Genomic DNA, 17,631 nt, shown 5'->3' with positions numbered 1-17,631 from the left:
CACACCGTCTGCACACACACCCCTCACCCCTGCACACTCTAACGCCCGCAACACTGCACACCCGCGCCCCCGCACCCCCAATCTTGGCAGAGGTTACAGCACCGGCCTGAGCACCACCCTCAGGGAGGCCGTGGGAAGTGGAGGGCCCGCAGTGGGGCCGCTCCTGCCCCTTGACACCGCCTGACACGAGAGCTCGGCCTCGTGGGCGGGGCCACTGGGAAGGCAGGTGGAGGAGTGCGGGCTGCAGGGCCCTTCCGAGCAGGAACCTCCAGTCCTGGCCACTCGGGATGTCGAGGGGACCGGCTCCCTCACAGAAGATCAGGCCTGCCCTCGGCCAGCACCCGTGCCCATTAGACTTGCACCCGGCACTGAAGACGGGGGGTCCCCTCCTTGACCCTCTGCTTCTTCCCCACCAGTCTGCCCATCCTACGTCTGCCTACTGCCTCCCACGGAACGGGGGCCACAGCCTCTGGCCACTCGGCAAAGGGGACAGAGAGGCATGTGGGAGCAGGTGCATGACCACACTGCCCAGCGCCCCCCCCACACACAGAGTTCTGTGCCCTGCATCCCCACTGCTCCCCTGCGCGTGCCCCAGCCGGGGAGGGCCTAATGCTGCTGGGGGCGGGGGGTCCTCCCTGACGCCCCCTCCAAGCTCCATGCCTGGCAGCTCAGCCTAAGCTGCCACGACTTCTCCTCCTCCAGGAAGCCTTCCCTGAGTACCTGCTCCCCCTCATTCAAAAAGTCACATGGACATTAGTTCCCCAGGTCCAAGCTGCCATCCTGCACGTCCCCAAGCCCCCACCTAGAAATCTGGGCACTGGAAATAAGCAATGCCCTGTCCGCATGGGACCTGTGGGGGCCACCTGCACAGAGAGGGACCCCCAGTGTCCGGGGGCACCGGCTATACCACGTGCCCTGTGGGTGCGACAGACACTTGTATCTAAACACACTGCCCGGGAAGCCCAGCCCCCCACCTGCCTTCCCACCTTCCCCGGGGCCCAGACAGTGGTGAGCTCTGCAGGGGGCAGGGGGCAGGGGGCAGGGGGCAGGGCAGGGCTCTCTCCAAACGGGTAGACACCACCTCCACCGCCTGCCCTGCAGCCCTGCTCACTGTGAAACAGGGTCTGTAGGGCTGACCCACACCCCGCCCGGCCCCAAACCAGCCGCGCTGCCCACCACAGCCCCCGGGGGATCAGCTGCACTTGAGCCTCTCAGCTGATGCACCTGAACTTCGAGGTTCGCGGCCCCTCTCCAGCCGGGCCCCAGACTGTTCAGCCTCACCGACCCGGCCTAGCGCCCCCCAACACATGCTTCACGCCCGCCATTCTCCCCATGAGATACCTCCAAGAGCCCAGCCCTGCTTCCCCGTGAGGCTGTCGGGGACTCCAGGCCTGGACCAGCTAGATAGCTCCCCAAGACTGTCTGGGCTCTGAGACACTGTGTGCCCCTCTCTGTCACTCACAAGACCCTTCAGCAGGAGGTGCCTGGCCTCCAGCCCCCAGGCAATGCTCAAGTGCCCTTCCACAAAGAGCTGCAAATCCCCGGGGTGGGGGGTGGGGGGTGGGGGGGGGCAGCTCCCCTGGGGACCTCAAGGAAACAGCCATGCAAATGGGGCCACCCCTTCACCCTGGCCAGCCGCCCTGTGACACAGGGAAGGCTGCGAGTCCCTAATGATCAGAATCAAAACAGCTTGAGGTGACCTCCTAGAGAAGCCGGGGTCGAGAGGCAGGCCGGCCGGCAGGCAGCAGGGCCAGCGGGCAGTGGTATGAGTGCACACGCAGGCTTGTGTGTGCAGGTGTGTGCACAGGTGTGCATAACTAGGTGTGTAGGTGTGTGCACGGGCGTGCGTGCGTGCACAACTAGGTATGTAGGTGTGTGCGCGCACAAGTAGGTCTGTGCAGGTGTGTGCACAGAGGTGCGTGTGTGCATGAGTAGGTGTGTGCAGGTGTGTGCACGGGTGTGCGTGTGCACAACTAGGTAACTAGGTGTATGCACGGGTGTGCGTGTGCACAAGTAGGTGTGTGCAGGTGTGTGCGCAGAGGTGCGTGTGTGCACGCATAGGTGTGTGCGGGTGTGTGCACGCGTTCGGGGGCGTGTGTGTATGCACACACACGTGCACCGGTGTGCACAGACCTCGTGCTCCAGGCCCTTGACCCGGCTGCAGGCTGACATCACCGGCCGTCGGGCTCTCACCTTTTTGCCCTCTGCCTTGTGCCCAAGCTTCCCGGACGGGGGCAGCGTGGACACGGTGAAGTCGTTTGCGTCCTCACAGTCCCGAATCTTCGACTCCTTCATGAGGGAATCCAGTTTCCTCTTGGCGATGTTTTCCACACGCTTCCGGTTGGTGGCGGCCTGCCAGAGCCACACGGTCGCCCCTCGCCATCAGCCCCCAGCCCCATGGCAGCAGCGGTGACAGCCCCCAGGGTCTCGGGCAGGGCCGCGGGGGCCTGCTGGAGCCGGGGAGCCCGAACCCCGTCTTGGCTTCTCACACCCCTGGCCGCACACTCACCCCCGCATTGCGTTGCCTACCCCCACACCTCCCAGCTCCTGGGGCGCACCTCAGGCCTATGATGTGCCCCAGGGCCATAGCCAGTGACCTCCAGGCTCTGAACCAGGCCTCTCAGATTTTAACACCTGCACCCCTTTAGCTGCACGACGCCGCCCCAGGGATTCCGGTGTCTGGCCAGTGGGGGAGGCAGTCGGTGTGCCCGCTGGCCACGCTGGGCTCCAAGAGCCCGAAGCAGCTCGGGATCTGGTATCCCACCAGTGGCTACGATGTCCCTCAGGAGATGGGCAGGGGGCAGGGATGGGCGGCCCGGCCGCCAGCACCCGGGGCATAGCCTCTAGGTGCCCTCTCTGTCCAAAGCAGCCCCCATCATAGCCCTAACAAACTCGGGCCCCTCCAGGGCAGCGCCTGGGCCGTGGGCATCTGGGTGCCCCAGAGCCCAGGCTGGAGGGGTGCACCCTAGGTGTCAGAGAACACGGGTGCCCTGTCACCCGGAGCCAGAGAAATATGCGGGCACATCCAAGCGGAGAATTCCGCTGCCTCAGGGCTTTCTCAAACAATTAGCCAGCATGGCTGGGAATGCTCCTGCACAACTATTTTCCCATCCGATGGCCCCTCAGGGAGAAATAATGCCTTCCTGCCTCGGAGCAACGGCTTAGAACAGTGCCCAGAGGAGAAAAGATGCTAATTACAGAGTCCCCCCAGCCCCCCTCTGCCAAGCCCTTTTTCACTCCTCCTTCCCGTGCAGCCAACCCCCAGCCCCAGCACCTCTGCCAGCTGGGAGTGCAGGGCCACGTCTTGGGTGAAGGGGCAGGCAGGGAAGGCCCCCCACCCCGGCTGAGTGTGTGCCCAGTTGTCTAACTGCCGTGCAAAGCACCCTCACATCTGCCCGATGTCCCTCTCTCAGCCACTGCCTTCTCACAGCAAGGCCGTGAGCCTGCTCTTCAGGACTGCGGCTCCCCCACCCCCCCAAGAAGGGAAGGGCCTCCCAGCCCCTACTCACATCCCCATTGAGGAGTTTGCAATCCTCATCGATCTCGTCTGCACTGTCTTCATCAGACACCTCGCCCTCCTCAGCATCCTCACTGATGTTGGCAGGGAGCTTCTTGCCCTGGGGGGAGGTGGCGGACCATGGGAGGGGTTCTGCAGGAAGTACTGGGAGGCCAGCAGCAAAGAGAAGGAGCCTTTCTCAAGCTTGCTTGTGGACCTCAGGCCACAGGGCAGAAGCCAGTCTGGCACTTTCTTACAGCAGCAGTGTGGGAGGGAAATGCCTGGGTGTGCACACAGAGGTCCCTAGATTGAATGGCCACCATGGAGGGAGACTGAGGCCAGGTTGGGCACAGGGCCTACCCTGACTCCTCAAATCTGCCACAGATGATATGGAGCCCTGTACTGTCCAGAGCAGGGCAACTGCCCCTCACCTGGCCACAGTTCAGAGGCCAGAGGCCCAGCAGGATGCTGGCCCTAGAAGGGGCAGGGAGGGGCTCACCTTCACCAGGATCTTGCCCTTGAGCATCTGCGGAGAAGGAAGCATGGTGGCATCCTCACCACTCACTGATGACAAGTCCAGCTTATCCCCAAGAATATCTGTCAGATACTGAGCCATCTTCTTTTGTTGGATAACACTGCAGTGGTTCTCAATGGACAGGATCACTGGGTATCTGTGGCCCCAAGGTGGAAGGAGCAGAGTAAGCCAGGGGAGGGCTAGGCCCCCAAATGTGTAAGACCTCAAGTCACCTGCACCAGTGAATGAAAAGAGACCTTCACCAGCAGCCAGGATAGATGGAACTGACAGCCACTCTGAGAAGGGGCCCATCGATGGCTTTGAAAAGCAACTGCATGGGTGGGAAAGGATCTGGGAGATGTTAGGGACAGGTAAAGAAGGCATGCAATTCATAGCCCAATAAGAAAAAACAAAGGCAATTAGAAACTCCAGGAAAACAAAAGGAAACATGCAAGCAAGTCAGCCAGTCATGGTTTAAAAATAATGTGAACAGGTGAAATATGGAACAATGACTAGACGGAGAAAAATAATCTCGTTGACCTAGATACTGGAGACACTGTCCTGTGAGTGGCTCTGGGGTCCCAACATCGGCCCCATAAGAAAAGGAGACATAAGCCTGGCACATTCCATCTGGTAGAACATTGTTACTACCTTCATAGTGCAGAATGGGGAGTGTAGCATGGGCATTTTCATTACACATTCCTCAGTTGTTTGATTTATTACATTTTTTTAACGTTTATTTATTTTTGAGAGAGGAGAGAGAATGTGAGTAGAGGAGGGGCAGAGAGAGAGGGAGACAGAGGATCCAAAGTGGGCTCTGTGCGCAGAAAGCCCGATATGGGGCTTGAACCCTTGAACCCACGAACCGTGAGATCATGACCCGAGCCAAAGTTGGACTTAACCGACTGGCCACCCAGGCGCCCCTGTTTGATTTATTTTTTTAACCGTGTGCACATTTTACTTGGATTTTTGTCGAAAGGCAACATGATCCTTTTAGAAAATGTAGGTGACCCAGACCTAGATGGCATGAATCAGAGCAAGAGATGGGCGAGTCCTATGGTGCAGAGAGGGCAAACAGGACTTGGCGGGAAGGTATTCTCCCTACTTCTCAGGCAAGGGACTGAAGCCTGTGGCACAAGGGCCTAGGGAAGAACCCTATGTCTGCAAAGATTATGCTGGCACATGAGAGGCAATCCCCGTCCTGAGACCCTAGCACGTCCCTGGGTCCTCGGCAGCTACAGGACATCTGTCTGCCTCAGCCCCCCTACCCTGAGATGCCTCTCTCACCTGCAAGTCTAGACACCAGGCCACCACTCCTCACTCCCACTCCCTCCTGACAGCCCGAGACAGAGCTCGGGCAAGCTCTTTCAGGAGGGGCCCCTCTATTTCTCTGTCCTCAATCAATCTGGCTTCTCTTCCCCTCCCTCATTAAATTAGCTCTTTCCTTACCTCTGAGCCTTGCTTAACCAGGACTTGAAGGTGACTGGGGTGGGGGGGGGGGAGGGGAGCAGTCTTCTATTTCCAGAAACTAAATAGGATTCTGTTCAACGGTGTCTGTAGCTACAGCTGAGTGACAGCAAATTGAGTTTGGACGCAGAGTAGCTTCTCGGGGGTAATTAGTGCCAGAGCCACCACGGCTGAGGGTGGCTGACAGCAGGGGTCGCCAAGTGTGTGTGGACGGGGGGGGGGGGGGGGGCTGCTCGCACACACACCCTGCTCAGCCAATCCGCTGTCCCTTCCTGCGCCCGCTGCCCTCCCTCTCCCCGGAGCTGCAGCTCCACTCCCTTCCCTGACCCTCAGCCTCAACGAGGGACCCCCAGATCAGCCCCTTGGCCTCTGCAAACACTGCCCCCAAGAAAAGATGTGGGGGAGTAGCAGGAAGGGCCGCACGAGCCCCTCCCCCACCCCCGCCCCCGTCCCAGCCACTCACTCATTCTTGACGAAAGCATATTTGTTGATGGTCTCGATGACATCTTTGAAGAGAATCTTGGAGGTCAGAGTGTAGCCATGGTGCACAATGGGCTCCCCGTCGGGCCCGTCCCAGCAGTCCACTGCGGGAAGGCAGACGTCAGTCAGCTCCAGGAGCTTGGCCGCCGATGCCCAGAGACCTGCAGCTTGCGGACTGACTGGGGTCAGTCCTCTCGCTCAGCAATTAACACCAGGAGAGGCCTATCACAGCCCCTGCCCGGGAAGGAGGGCAGACACCCTGCTCAGAGACCCCCGGAGCCCAAGGCCCCCGGGCCGAGGGGGGCTCGGACTCCCACGGCTCCCGCCGCTCACCCTCCACACAACGGCAGCCGGCCTGCAGGACCCAGGCGTACATGTCCACCCGGGACTGGGACATGAGCTGGTCACCCACGAGGTAGGTGTTGTGGGACGAGGTGATGAAATAGTGGCTCAGTGGCCGCGTCATGTCCTGGTGCACACCGTGGTGCTCTGGGTTGAAGATGTCGCCGGCGGGGCTCCGAGTGTAGTTGGTGAAGCCTGCGTGGGGAGCGTGGGAGGGTGCTTAGCGCCTGCGTGCCAGCTCCCCCCCCCCCCCACGGGGCTCATCTCAGGACCGCCCCCCACCCCCGCCACGTGGAACCGTAAACTCTCTGCCCAGGCCACTTGTCCAGGCCCCAGGTTGCCCATCAGCCCGCCGGGACAGCCGGACCGCAGCGATGCCCCGCTCACCGTCAATGCCCAGCACCGCCTTGCTCTTGTTTTCTGGGCAGGGCTCAAACTGCTCGATGATGTCCCGGCAGCTCTCAAGGGTCACCCCCGTCATCTAGGCCAGAGTAGGGGCTTCAGCCCAGGCTAGGCCGTCATTGGCCCCGGGCTAGCCTCAGACAGCTCCCCCCGCTCCTCCTCCTGCACCACCGCCGCCTCCCAGGCTGCCTCTGATTGTCGCATCAAGACTGCCCACGGTGAGCGTCAGGGGGAGGCTCGGGCGCCTGCAGGGTGCTTCCCTGACTGGGCGGCACACCGGCTACCCTCAGTGTCGTGAGACTTGGGACTCAGTGGCCGGAGGACTACTGACGGATCACATGGCTTTGGAAGAGCTGTGTCGGACAGGATCCTTGATGCAGGGGAGGGGTCTTTGGTCCCATCAGCTGGCCCACCCCTCATTCCCACCGTGTCGGGGTCTCAAGAGCTGTAGACCAGGGCAGGCCTGGCAGGGAGCCCTATGTGTGAGAAGGTGCAGGAGAACCAGTCCCACCTTGGAGGAGCCCCAGGGGCACGGGGAGCCTCCCCTACCTGGCTCCCCCTGCTGCCTAACCCACATGCATCTCGGGAAAGCTGCACACGGAAGCCGAGCCCAAGCGGCCCTGGGCATCGATGCCGCCCCCCACCCCCACCACCCTGCCCTGGTCAGAGGCTGAGTGGTCTCCCAGGGCCCTGCCATGCAGCCCAGGCCGAGAGCCCTCAGTTCCCGGAAGCAAGTTCACCAGCAGGGCTTCTAGGAAGTCCCGTGTAGGCAGGGGTGGGGGAGGGATATCAGGTGATAGCGGGGAAGTGGGGCAAATGGGGTCAGAGCCCAGAGTAGTTGTGGACCTTGGGAGGCCCAGAGTCTGGGGGCTGGGTCCGGGCTCAAACCACCCACCTGGTGGACAGCTTTGGCCCCAGATATAGGGAAAAGCTTCTGGAAAGCTTAGGGCAAAGGGTAGGGAATAATGAGTCAGTACTGCCCTTCCCAGACAGGGCCGCCTTCCCACCCTCCACCCCCACGTACACTGGCAACAGGGACAGAGAACCCACGGCCTCATCCCAATGCTGCCCACAGTGGCTGGGCTGGGAGTGAGTTGCCCGGGGCATCAGCATCCAGCCAGGCTGGTGCCAGCCTCTCCTGCCTGGGTCAGACCCCAGGGCTTCCCCTAGGAGGACAGGAGAGGAGGCAGGCACACTTCCACGAGGATGGAACCCCAGCAAACTGTGTGAGCAGCGGGGAGGGGTCCTGGGAGCACAGCCCCGAGGACGGCCGCGTGGGGTAAGGTGGGGCAGACACCAACCAGGACAGCCGCGGTGGGGGGCGGGGGCAGATCCTGGGTAGCTACGTGTAGACCCAGCCCGGGTGTCACAGCTGCTCCAGCCACCCAGCCCCCGGCCCTGCCCAGCAGCCTCTGCCCGTGGCCTCTAACCTAAGGCTGACTGCCCCTCCCACTCTCTGCCCCAAACTGGGTCCCTGAGGATCCCAGGAAGTTATAAGTGTGGACGCTGGTCCTCACGGCCGCCTCCCACCAGCCCTTAGGGTGGGAGATATACACTGCCTGGGCCCCACCACGGGGACACTCTTTCCTCAGGGGACACTGGCCTTCCCCTCTCCCACTATGGATTTCCAGCCTCCCGCCCACCACAGCAGGTGACACCCAGCCCCTGCCTGGGCCAAGGTTGAGGGGCCCACATCCCTGAGCCTCCGGACACTGGGCCCCCAGTCAGCAGGGCAGTGCCCAGGAATCAGTAGGCCTCTTGGTATAGACAAGAAGGCCTAGAGTCAAGAGAAATGGGTGGGTAGCCCCCCTTGGCACTTGGAGGCATCTGGGCATCTGCTGGACAAATGGGTCAAAGGTGGCGGTAATGGGCCTGGGGCTCAGGGGGTACAAGCTAGTCAGACCCGTGGCTGGAACAGGTGGGAAGGTTGGGTCATGGAACCCCAGTTCTATGAGGTGCTCCATGCTAAAGGTGCTGTGGTCAAGTGCAGGGTCCCTTGAGGAGCCTCAGGGTATCTGTGGTCATGGCTGAGCCGCTCAGAGGCCCACCAAGGAGCCACCCACTCAGGGCTTCCAGGGGACACACCCTGAAATATGCCGGGATGGCCCATGATGGGAATCACAGCAGGTTCACTAAGTGGAGGCAGGTTTGAGGACCCTGAGTGTCAGGCTGTGGCCCATCCTTCCAGACTGAAGGATTCTCAGTCACAGTGAACTGGTTCAAGTGCCCTGGGAGCCAAAGGTGAAGCCATGTACACCAGGACCCTGCTCCTGCTGTCGTCCCCTCACCTTTTGCTCCACCTCCAGGAAGCGCTGGAGGTCAGTGGCGTCCAGGTAGTCCTTGTGGTCGCTGTAGGTCAGCATGAGCAGATAGAGGTCCCGGCGGGTGGACATCATCTTGTAGAAGGCACAGAACTCCTCAAAGCTCAGTGTACCCTGGTGGTCATCTGTGTCTGCCTCCTGCAAGCCAAAGCCTCTGGGTCCCCCAGTGTCCCACCCCGATAGCTCCCTGGGATCCCTGCAGCAGTGAACTTACTGGGATCTCGCTCCAACTCTCCCACCAAGAAGCCACTGAGCGATCCTTTCACACGGATCTGACCCTGCCCTCCCAGTCCCAGTCTTTCATGGTCAACTTGCACCTACACCTGGCACAGTCACCCCACGTTGAGAGCCAACATCCAACATTGGAGTCAAAACCCCACTATGGGAGTTAATGCCCCTCCTGGGAACCAACACTCTAAACTGGGAGCCAACACCCTACCCTGGAGTCAACACCCCACTCTGGGAGCCTACACCCTACATTGGAGCTAACACCTTACCCTAGAGTCAACACCCCACCCTGGAGCCAACATCTCACCTGGGAGTCAACACTCTACCCTGAGATCCAACACCCTATTCAGGAAGCCAACATCCCATCCTGGGGATCAACACCTCACTTTGGAATCAACACGGCACTCTGGGAGCTAACACCCCACCCTGGAGTTAATGCCCACCCTGGGCTGCGAGCCTGTAATTACAATTGCTGCCCATTGATTAGAAAAGCACAAGGCCCCAGGGTGCACAGGAGTGTCCAGGCTTCAGTCTCCACAGCAGAGATGAGAGGACCTGGCCACTGTCTTTCTCTTGCGGACGGGGCAGCTCACACGACTCCTGCAGGAACCGCCGGGGGCAAACCCACCGAGACCCCAGTGAGACCATGAACTTCTTCATGAACCCACTTACTCAGGGAGCATCTACTGAAGTGTCAGACCCTGGGAACACCAAACGCCAAGGCTAGGGACAGACACAGAGGACAAGGGCACCCAGCGACTGGAGGCCAGGCTGCCCAGAGGAGCCTGAGGTGCCCTGGGGCCACGGTGATCCCTGGGAATGGACAAGAAAGGTCCCGTAGAAGGTGCTGATCCAGAGCCCCAGTTCTTAGGGCTGGTGGGGTGGGGGTGGGGTGTGAGAAGGACCTGTCTGGAGGTTGGCTGCACAGCAGGCATTGACATTGGGTCAGCACCATGGACAGCAGCGCTTCCGGCTCTGAGCGCCATCTGGAGTCTTTCCTTATGTGGTGACACAATCTGGGGTGGCTGGGGGGTGGGTGCCACGTCCCTGAGGCCCTCTCTGAACCAGAAGCATCACCAGAGAATCAAGTGGCCACAGCCACCCCCATGTCCCTGTCCCCAGGGAGAGTACTGCTCTTGGGAAGGCCAGTCCTGGCTCGGCACTGAAGTGGACACCCAGCAAGGCCCCAGTATCCCACCCCAGGACCCCAGCGTCTGTGCCAAGCCTGGGACAGGACCAGAGCCCAGAGCCACATGCGCAGGGGCCCAGAAGACACCAGACAAAGACCTCATTGTGCCTGGAGCTCGGTTTGAGGACAGCCCTGGGTCTGAGAGCCGGCAGGCTCAGCCAGGCTCTGGCTGTAGGCTCTGGCTCACACTGCAGACCAAAGGACCCCCCTGGGACAGAGCCGGGCCAGCAGCCCTCCCCAGGGTGTGGCTGGAGCCAGGCAGAGATTCCCAGTGTGTCGAGTGTCCAGCCCGCAGGGCGATTTGGCCTCCCCCCATCCCCAAGTTCTGTGCTGGGCGGTCCGGCCGGGAGCCCAGCGCGGGGTGGCTGCCTGCTCTCTGTCCAGCTGCCAGCCCGCGGGGTGAATGAGAATATTTTATGAGGATGAAGCCCTCGGGAAACCCTTAAGGACAGACCCGGCCCCTGAGCCCCAGGATTGCCTCCCGATGTAATTCCTCGGCCCCTCTTTCCACAGACCGTGACTGCAGCAGGTGAAGGCACGCTCGGCTGGAGCTGTTCTGCGGCCCGAGGCCCACACTGGGCCTGCACTCCACTGTTATCTCAGACTTAATGAAACTATGTTCAAGGCGCTCTTTACCCACCACACAGATCTTTCCTTTGATGAGGCCCTTCCAGGTGGTGGAAACAATACAGAGACTCCTCGACCACCGGACTGACGCTAATTATCAGAGCTGCTCTGCCTGACTGGAGGCCAGGCCTCCTTCTCTGGGGTCCAGAGCCCCGCAAGGTCGGCCGCAAAGATGGCCAGGGAGGCCCAGGCACTCAGGGACTACCGTGGACAAGGCTGCTGGGGTCTGAGCTACCCAGGGCCTGGGGTCCCCAGCTCTAGGCCAACATCAGTGCCCCATCCCTGTTGCTCACTCCCCCTCCAGAACCAGCCCGGAGTCCGCCCCACCTGCAGGCCCCACAGACAGGCCGCAGGGTCTGTCCCCACTGCTCTGGGATTCCTCGAGGGGATCTGGTTGGAGCCCAGACACAGCCAGGCCGAGGGCTGGTCAGAGGGCTCTGTGGGGAGCCCCTGTGCCGAGAGAGCACGTGAGAGGCCCAGTGTCCCTAGAAGAGGGGCAGGTGGGCATGGGCTCCCCAGAGCTCCCAGCGTGGTGCATCGTCAAGCCAGGACTTTGCACTGGACCTGTCTGTGCACGCTCACCCCATTCTGTGAGGGTACACTCCTCTCCTCCCACCTCACCGGCCAAGCTGGACCCCAAGTTCTAAGCCAGCCTATTGCCTGGCCCCTGACAGCCTCACCATTCTGGAAGGGCCTCTCAGCCCAGAGCTGTCCCTGGAGGTAGGGTAGGCAGGGTACAGGTAGGGGGCTGATCTTCAGGTCTGAGCCATCTGACAGCTCCTCACTGCCCGGGCAGGGGCCCTGTGAGCCCCCCTAGTCCCTGACCAGCAGCCCGAGAGCATCCCACTCGCCCCTTCATTCATGCACAGACCCTTGTGCTCTGAGCTGCGGGGTCCCCACCCCCGCTCTGGCCAAGAACCACCAGCTGTCTATGGTGAGAGCACAAGTGAAGCCACCGGGGGCCGTGCCTGGTGGAGCAGCTGGCTCTGTGCCTGTGCGTGTGTGCATGTGTGTGTGTGTATGTGCCCGCGTGAGAGAGACAGAGAGAGAGAGCGCCCTCCTCCTGGGTCTGCTTGCCCATCAACTCCACAAACCGGGACCCAATGATGCCACCTTTCCTCCCCGCTGCTCCAGCAGGAGTTCCGGAAAGAGAGAAACTAATTACAGACAATAAAGGCCGCCTCCCAGCTGACAGATGCATTTTCATAACTTCTAACACCGGGGTGGTTGCAACCGGGAGGCTGCAGGGGGCGGGGAGCCAGAGCTGAGGCTGCAACACGGGCCAGTGTGCACCCTGGACCCCGCCAGGCCGGCGTGCCTCATCAAGGCTGGGGAGTCGGCGGGGGGGGGGGGTGGAGGAAAGGGGGTGCAGCCTCCTCTGGGTGGTTTCCCTCAGGGACCCACACCTGCCCCAAATACCTAGGCTGCCAGGGAGGGCCCCGCACAGCTGCAGAGAGAGAGGCGGCCACTTGGGGCATCTCAGCGGACGCAGGGCGCAGGGCGAGGGGCAAGCCGCTTCCTGGCCTCCCACTGACTGCGGGCCCAGAGACCCCGCCCAGGACTTCCCGCCGCTCGGGCAGGGCCCCTCCTCTCCGGACGCAGCCTCAGCCCCACAGAGCCTGTGCCCCGGGTGCCAGAGGCAGGGGACCCCACCTGGAACATCTGCTTCACCCTCTGCCGGGGCAAGTTCACGTTCAGCTTGTGCAGCAGCTGCAGAACCTCGCCGATGCTCAGGCTGCCGTCCCCGTTCTTGTCCGCCTCGTCGAATGTCTGCTTCAGCCACTTTAGGGCCGAGTCAGGGACCAACACGGGTCCAGCAGGCCCAGCGCGCCCCCCCCCTCCCCTCCCCCAAACGTGTGACCCGGCCAGGGGCGGGAGAGCCCCACCCAGGGACCCGCCCCCCGAGACCAAGGATATTGGTCCCTAGTGCGCTGGCGCCGGGCCAGGCTGTCCTCGTCGCTGATGCCGGCCATGAGGTAGCGCAGGCCCGTGACCCAGGTGCGCGCCTCGTCCCCGCTGGGCGAGACCAGGTCCAGCGACTCACGGTGGCTGCCGTGATAGATGCTGAAGCAGCAGTTGGGGTCGAAGCTGCCGTCTGGGTAGCGTTGGAAGATCTCGGACTGCCGCCCTTCACTCACCTCCTGGATGGAGTCGATGGAGACTGCGGGCAGGCAGGGGCGCCGGCCGGTCACAGCCTGTCCCCAGGGGCTGGCGCCCCCGCCCGCCGCAGCAGCTTGCCGCGCTCGGCCCGCGAGAGACAAGGCCGGTACCTTTGTGGGTCCCCTTCCCATCTGAGCCTGGGGAGCCCACCCCTCCCTGCTCTGCTCTGACCCTGAGGGCTGCTCCCCACTCCCCCGGGGTGTGAGAAAGGCTCGTGCTCTCGGGGGCAGCCCCCTCCCCCTAGTTAGCAACCCCAGGCGCGTGGCTTCTGCACTAGCCGAGGCTGCAGGGTGAGGGAGCCCAGACAGGCCAATTCTGTCCGTCAGGCTCCAGCCAGCTCGCGTCTCCACTCTGACAGGGCGACTGGCCCGATCCCGCGCCGCCTCCCTAGGAGGCTCTGGCTCCAGCAGGCCGCGGGGCCAGGGGTGCGGCGGGGTCCTGCCCGGCGGGCACCAGCTCCGGGTCCACCAAGGATTTCATTACTGGCCACAGCACCCGGGGCTCCACGGGGCCTCCGTTCCATAGCTGAATTACCACGAGGAGACGAGTTCTCAGGTCTGTTCCTGCACAGGCGGCAGGGCCCCTCCCAGCCGTGCAGGGCACAGGCATCCCCTCTGGGAGCCCGGCCCCCTGGGCTGGGCCCCGACCACCTCCCAACACCACCCGCCCATCTCCTGCAGCCCTGCCCGGCAGGCTCCGTGCCCTTCTGGGAGCTATCCTGGGCAGAGCTGTGATGGAGGGGGGACTTCGTGCAGTGAGGGGGGGTGTCCCTCCTGTCCTCTGCTCCCACCCCCTGAGCTCCCGGGAGTACAGAGCCCGCCTACAGGGCGGGGGGCCTGCCCACCTCTCTTCTCCAGTTCCCTGCATGCATGCGTGTGCATGGCAGGGGCGGGGGTCCCGGGCCCTAGACTAGGGGGTGCTGGCAGGGGACAGCTGCCCCCCATTCCTCCCTCCTCAGGATCCTCCAAGGCTAGAGTCAGGTCTGAGTACCACACACGGCCTCCCCCAGTCCCGGCCTGCCCACCCCTGCCTTATCACCGCTCCCACATGATGCCCAGTACAGGGAGCAGTGCCGGGCCCAGAGGAGGGGCCCCATCTGAGCATCATGGGCCCAGAGGGCAGCCCCACGCACCACCCCCCCACCACCACCACCAGGATGCCTCCCAGGGGCTCCGCGCCAAGGCTCCCAGGCCCCATGGCGGTAGCTGTGCCCTTGGCAACTGCGGGGCTGAGGCCCTGCCCTGGTGCAGCTGGGTCTCTCCGGGCCTGGGAGGACCCTGACGTGTCCCTTCCTGCCTCCAGCCTGGTCCCTGACAGGCCCTGCTGCGACGTCCACCTCGCCCTTCCACCCCTGCAAGAACCCTCCAGCCCAGGCCCCCTCCTACCCCGGGCGGCCCTGCAGCCCCCACGCCCCATGCCAGTCCTCATGCCCCAGGTCGCCTGAGCTAACATGTGGCACTGAAGCCCTGCCCTCCATGTGCCCCGCAAGGGTCTCTCTCTGTTTACGGCAGGTCTAGACCCGGCTACACTGAAGGAAGGGCCGTTTTTTTGCTCCTCAGACCATCCCAGATGGGCTCTCAGTCCCCACAGTCCTACAGGCCCTGATCCCTCTGCGCCTGACGCCCAGAGATCACCTCGAAACCGCAAGGCCAACCAGATGCCTGTGTCGGGCCCGGAGGCCCCTGGAGACTTCCCCAGCTGCCTCGTGGCCGCCCGCTCCCCCCCAGGGCAGCTCCCAGCTCCGCCCCCCCGGGGCAGCCCGCTTCCCCCAAGGCAGCCCCCAGCTCCCCCCGCCCCCAAGGCCGCCTGCTCACTCTTGGCCTTCTCGTTCTTGCGCGAGGGCCGCCAGCGGATGCAGGAGCGATGCTCGTCCAGGAAGTAGAAGCGGACCAGGCCCTTGGAGCTGCCGCGGAGCTTCACCATCTGGGTCCCCGCCTGCATGGCGCTCATGCATCTCTCCACTGGGCGTCATGGACACGGCGGGCAGAAGACAACCGACACAAAGACAGAAGGGGCGCCGTGAGAGCCGGGCCAGCCCTACCGCCCACCACCCCGTGCACAAGGGGTGCAGAGACCGTCCACCCGCCCGCCCGCCGGCCCTCCGCGGGGGCGGGTTCCTACCCCCAGGCGCTGGCCCCGGGCCACAGGCCCAAGCTCAGAAACAGACCGAGCCACCCAGCCCCGGCCACGGCCACCCTCCCCAACTGCCCCGGGCCAGGCGAGGTCCCAGGCAGGACCCTGTTCCTCTGCAGCTTGGTTTCGCTTCACTCCAGCCACCGTGTCCATCCCAGCCCCAGTGACTGCCGTGACCTGCCCCAATGCCTGCGACACACGAGGGGCTGTGGTGGCTGAGGCCGTGCTCAGGAGCTGCCGTGCATAAGGGCCTCTGTGGGTGGCCAGGCTGTGGTCTAACCTGGGAGCCTGCACCTGCTTCCCGTGCCACTGGGGAAAGCCGGCCTCCTCCTCCTCCTCCCTGCAGGAAGGGTGAGGGTCTGTCCCTAGAGGCCACAGAGCGGGGCCCCGGGAGGTCAAGGCAGCACCAGGCTTCAGCTCCAGAACACAAACCCTCCTCCCAGCACCCCTCCCCGCCCTCCCTTCCCCTCCTCTGTCCACTTGGCCTCCTGTCTGCAGCTCTCACGTCTCCCAGGTCCTGAGGGGAGGGGGTCCCAGCCAGGCCAGCAGCCCCCCAGGGCTGGACAGGTTGCAGGCTCTGGGGCTCCAGGCCGGGGATGGGTCAGCCCCAGCCCCCCCGGGCCCTTCACACCTACTTACAGAAAGCCCAGGACTGCTGCAGCATCGATAATTCAACCCCACATGAGCCACCCACTAAGGGACCCCCTGGAGGCAATGCCACCCGAGGAGACCAGCCCGTGGGACTCCTCACGCTCCAGGGTGGTGGGGGGAGAGCCCACAGGGAGGCCGAGCTCCACAGAGACACCGAGAAATGAGGATGCAGGTGAGGCTGCTGGTGCACAGGTAGCAAGAGGGGAGGGATAAGGCAGGACAGGGGGAGGGGGGCGGGTGCAGAGGCCAGAACAGGGTCCAGAAGGGGCACCCAGACCAGGCCCCAGGGGCGCGGGACACAGTCCCAAGTGGGGCCTTCCGTGGGCCGGCCCAGCCAGGACAGACACAACCTTCCCATCACCGGCCGGGCAGGCCTCCACCCCACCCCTGCCTCACACCAGCGAGGAGCATTCTGCCCCCCTCTAGGCGCGGTCTCGCCCCTCACCAGCACGCTAGCCCCAGCGCATCCCGGCTGAAGGTGCCACCCCCACCCCTGCAAAGTGCCAGGGACCCCTCAGCAAAAGTTTTATAGCCACCTGAGTGCCCAGCCAGCATGCCCACCACAGCCCTGCCCCTGATCCCCGAACCCCCACCCTCCCTGCTGCCTGCCTGGCGCCCTGGGGTCAGACAGGTGGGCCGGGGGTGCAGCGGGAGCCCCGTGACCCCCAGAGGGAGACCCGAGGGGCAGGAGGTCATAGGTTTGCTTTGGAGGAGGGGGGCCTTTTGCACGCCCAGAAGCAGCCCCCACCCTCCTGGCCCCTGTGGCTCTGAGGCTGCACTCCCGCCGAGGAGGGCCAGGCCTGCCCCCTTACCTAGCGGGCCGAGCTGCCACGGCGGGGACACGGCCACGCTCGCTCCCACCCAGAGGAGGGCCTCTGCCAGGCAGGCCACTGTTCCCCCGGTCCGGCTGGGGGTAGACGGCCAGGGGACAGACATGCTAGGACGATGGCCAGGGGTGGCTCACGGAGGCCAAAGGACGCCCGCGTCCCCCACCCCGCCTCAGCAGCAGGTCAGGCAATGGCGGGTGGCACAGGGGCTCCACGGGCCCTCCTTCTCTCTTCCTCCTCTTCCTCCTCCTGCTTAGAGCCTTGCGAGGCCCCCGCGGGGCTGCTCCCAGGTCCCTCTGGCATTGGCCCAACCGTCACCTGCCGTCCTAGATGGCCCCCAGGTCAGCCTGCCCATCCACCAGGGCCACGAAGGGATCCCCAAAGAAGCAGCGTCCCAGAGTCTGAGGGCAGGGCAGCCGCAGGGCCTCTGCAAGCCCCGCCCACCCCCTGCCCAATCCCCTGTGCTAATCCAAGCCCGGGTCCAGCCCAGCTGGCCAGAGGATTTAGGCCAAGGGAACTCCCAGCTGGAGACCAGGAGGGCAGCAGGCAGCCCCCACGTCCCGGCTGAGCGACAACAGGCAAGACAGAGAGGCCACTCCAGGACCCAAAGAACACCGCTGTAAGGCCTGGGGTGACGGTCCTCATGGGACCGTCCACTGTCCCCCCACCGCCCTCCCTGCTGCCCCTTCTCTGTCCCAGCCTGAGCCCCAGAATCGCCAGCTCCCAAGCCCACGTCCCTGGTACTTGCCAGGGGCTCTGAGGGGCTCCTGTGGTCCCCGGGGTGGGGGTGAGGG

The 17,631-nt window shown here is 63.6% G+C and overlaps 1 protein-coding gene across 1 annotated transcript in view; it reads right to left on the bottom strand.

The window, feature by feature from the left end:
- The window catches only part of PLCH2 (phospholipase C eta 2), a 29,246-nt gene extending 11,975 nt beyond the window's left edge, over positions 1–17,271 (bottom strand). Inside the window, exons 1-11 of the mRNA XM_040471507.1 lie at positions 16,823–17,271; positions 15,041–15,187; positions 12,984–13,227; positions 12,720–12,849; positions 8,990–9,160; positions 6,687–6,780; positions 6,291–6,494; positions 5,941–6,061; positions 3,996–4,167; positions 3,510–3,617; positions 2,194–2,352 (exon numbers count right to left, since the gene is read on the bottom strand). Of these exons, the coding sequence (XP_040327441.1) occupies positions 2,194–2,352; positions 3,510–3,617; positions 3,996–4,167; positions 5,941–6,061; positions 6,291–6,494; positions 6,687–6,780; positions 8,990–9,160; positions 12,720–12,849; positions 12,984–13,227; positions 15,041–15,187; positions 16,823–16,946 (1,674 nt within the window). The 5' untranslated portion in view covers positions 16,947–17,271. The remainder of the gene's footprint in view (positions 1–2,193; positions 2,353–3,509; positions 3,618–3,995; positions 4,168–5,940; positions 6,062–6,290; positions 6,495–6,686; positions 6,781–8,989; positions 9,161–12,719; positions 12,850–12,983; positions 13,228–15,040; positions 15,188–16,822) is intronic.
- Between the last annotated feature and the right edge of the window lie 360 nt (positions 17,272–17,631).

Source organism: Herpailurus yagouaroundi, unplaced genomic scaffold (assembly GCF_014898765.1).
Source record: "Herpailurus yagouaroundi ecotype Mexico unplaced genomic scaffold, PumYag 77, whole genome shotgun sequence".
Classification (NCBI taxonomy): Eukaryota; Metazoa; Chordata; class Mammalia; order Carnivora; family Felidae; genus Herpailurus; species Herpailurus yagouaroundi.
The sequence above is the reverse complement of the archived record's forward strand: the minus strand, read 5'-3'. Positions and strand labels throughout refer to the sequence as shown.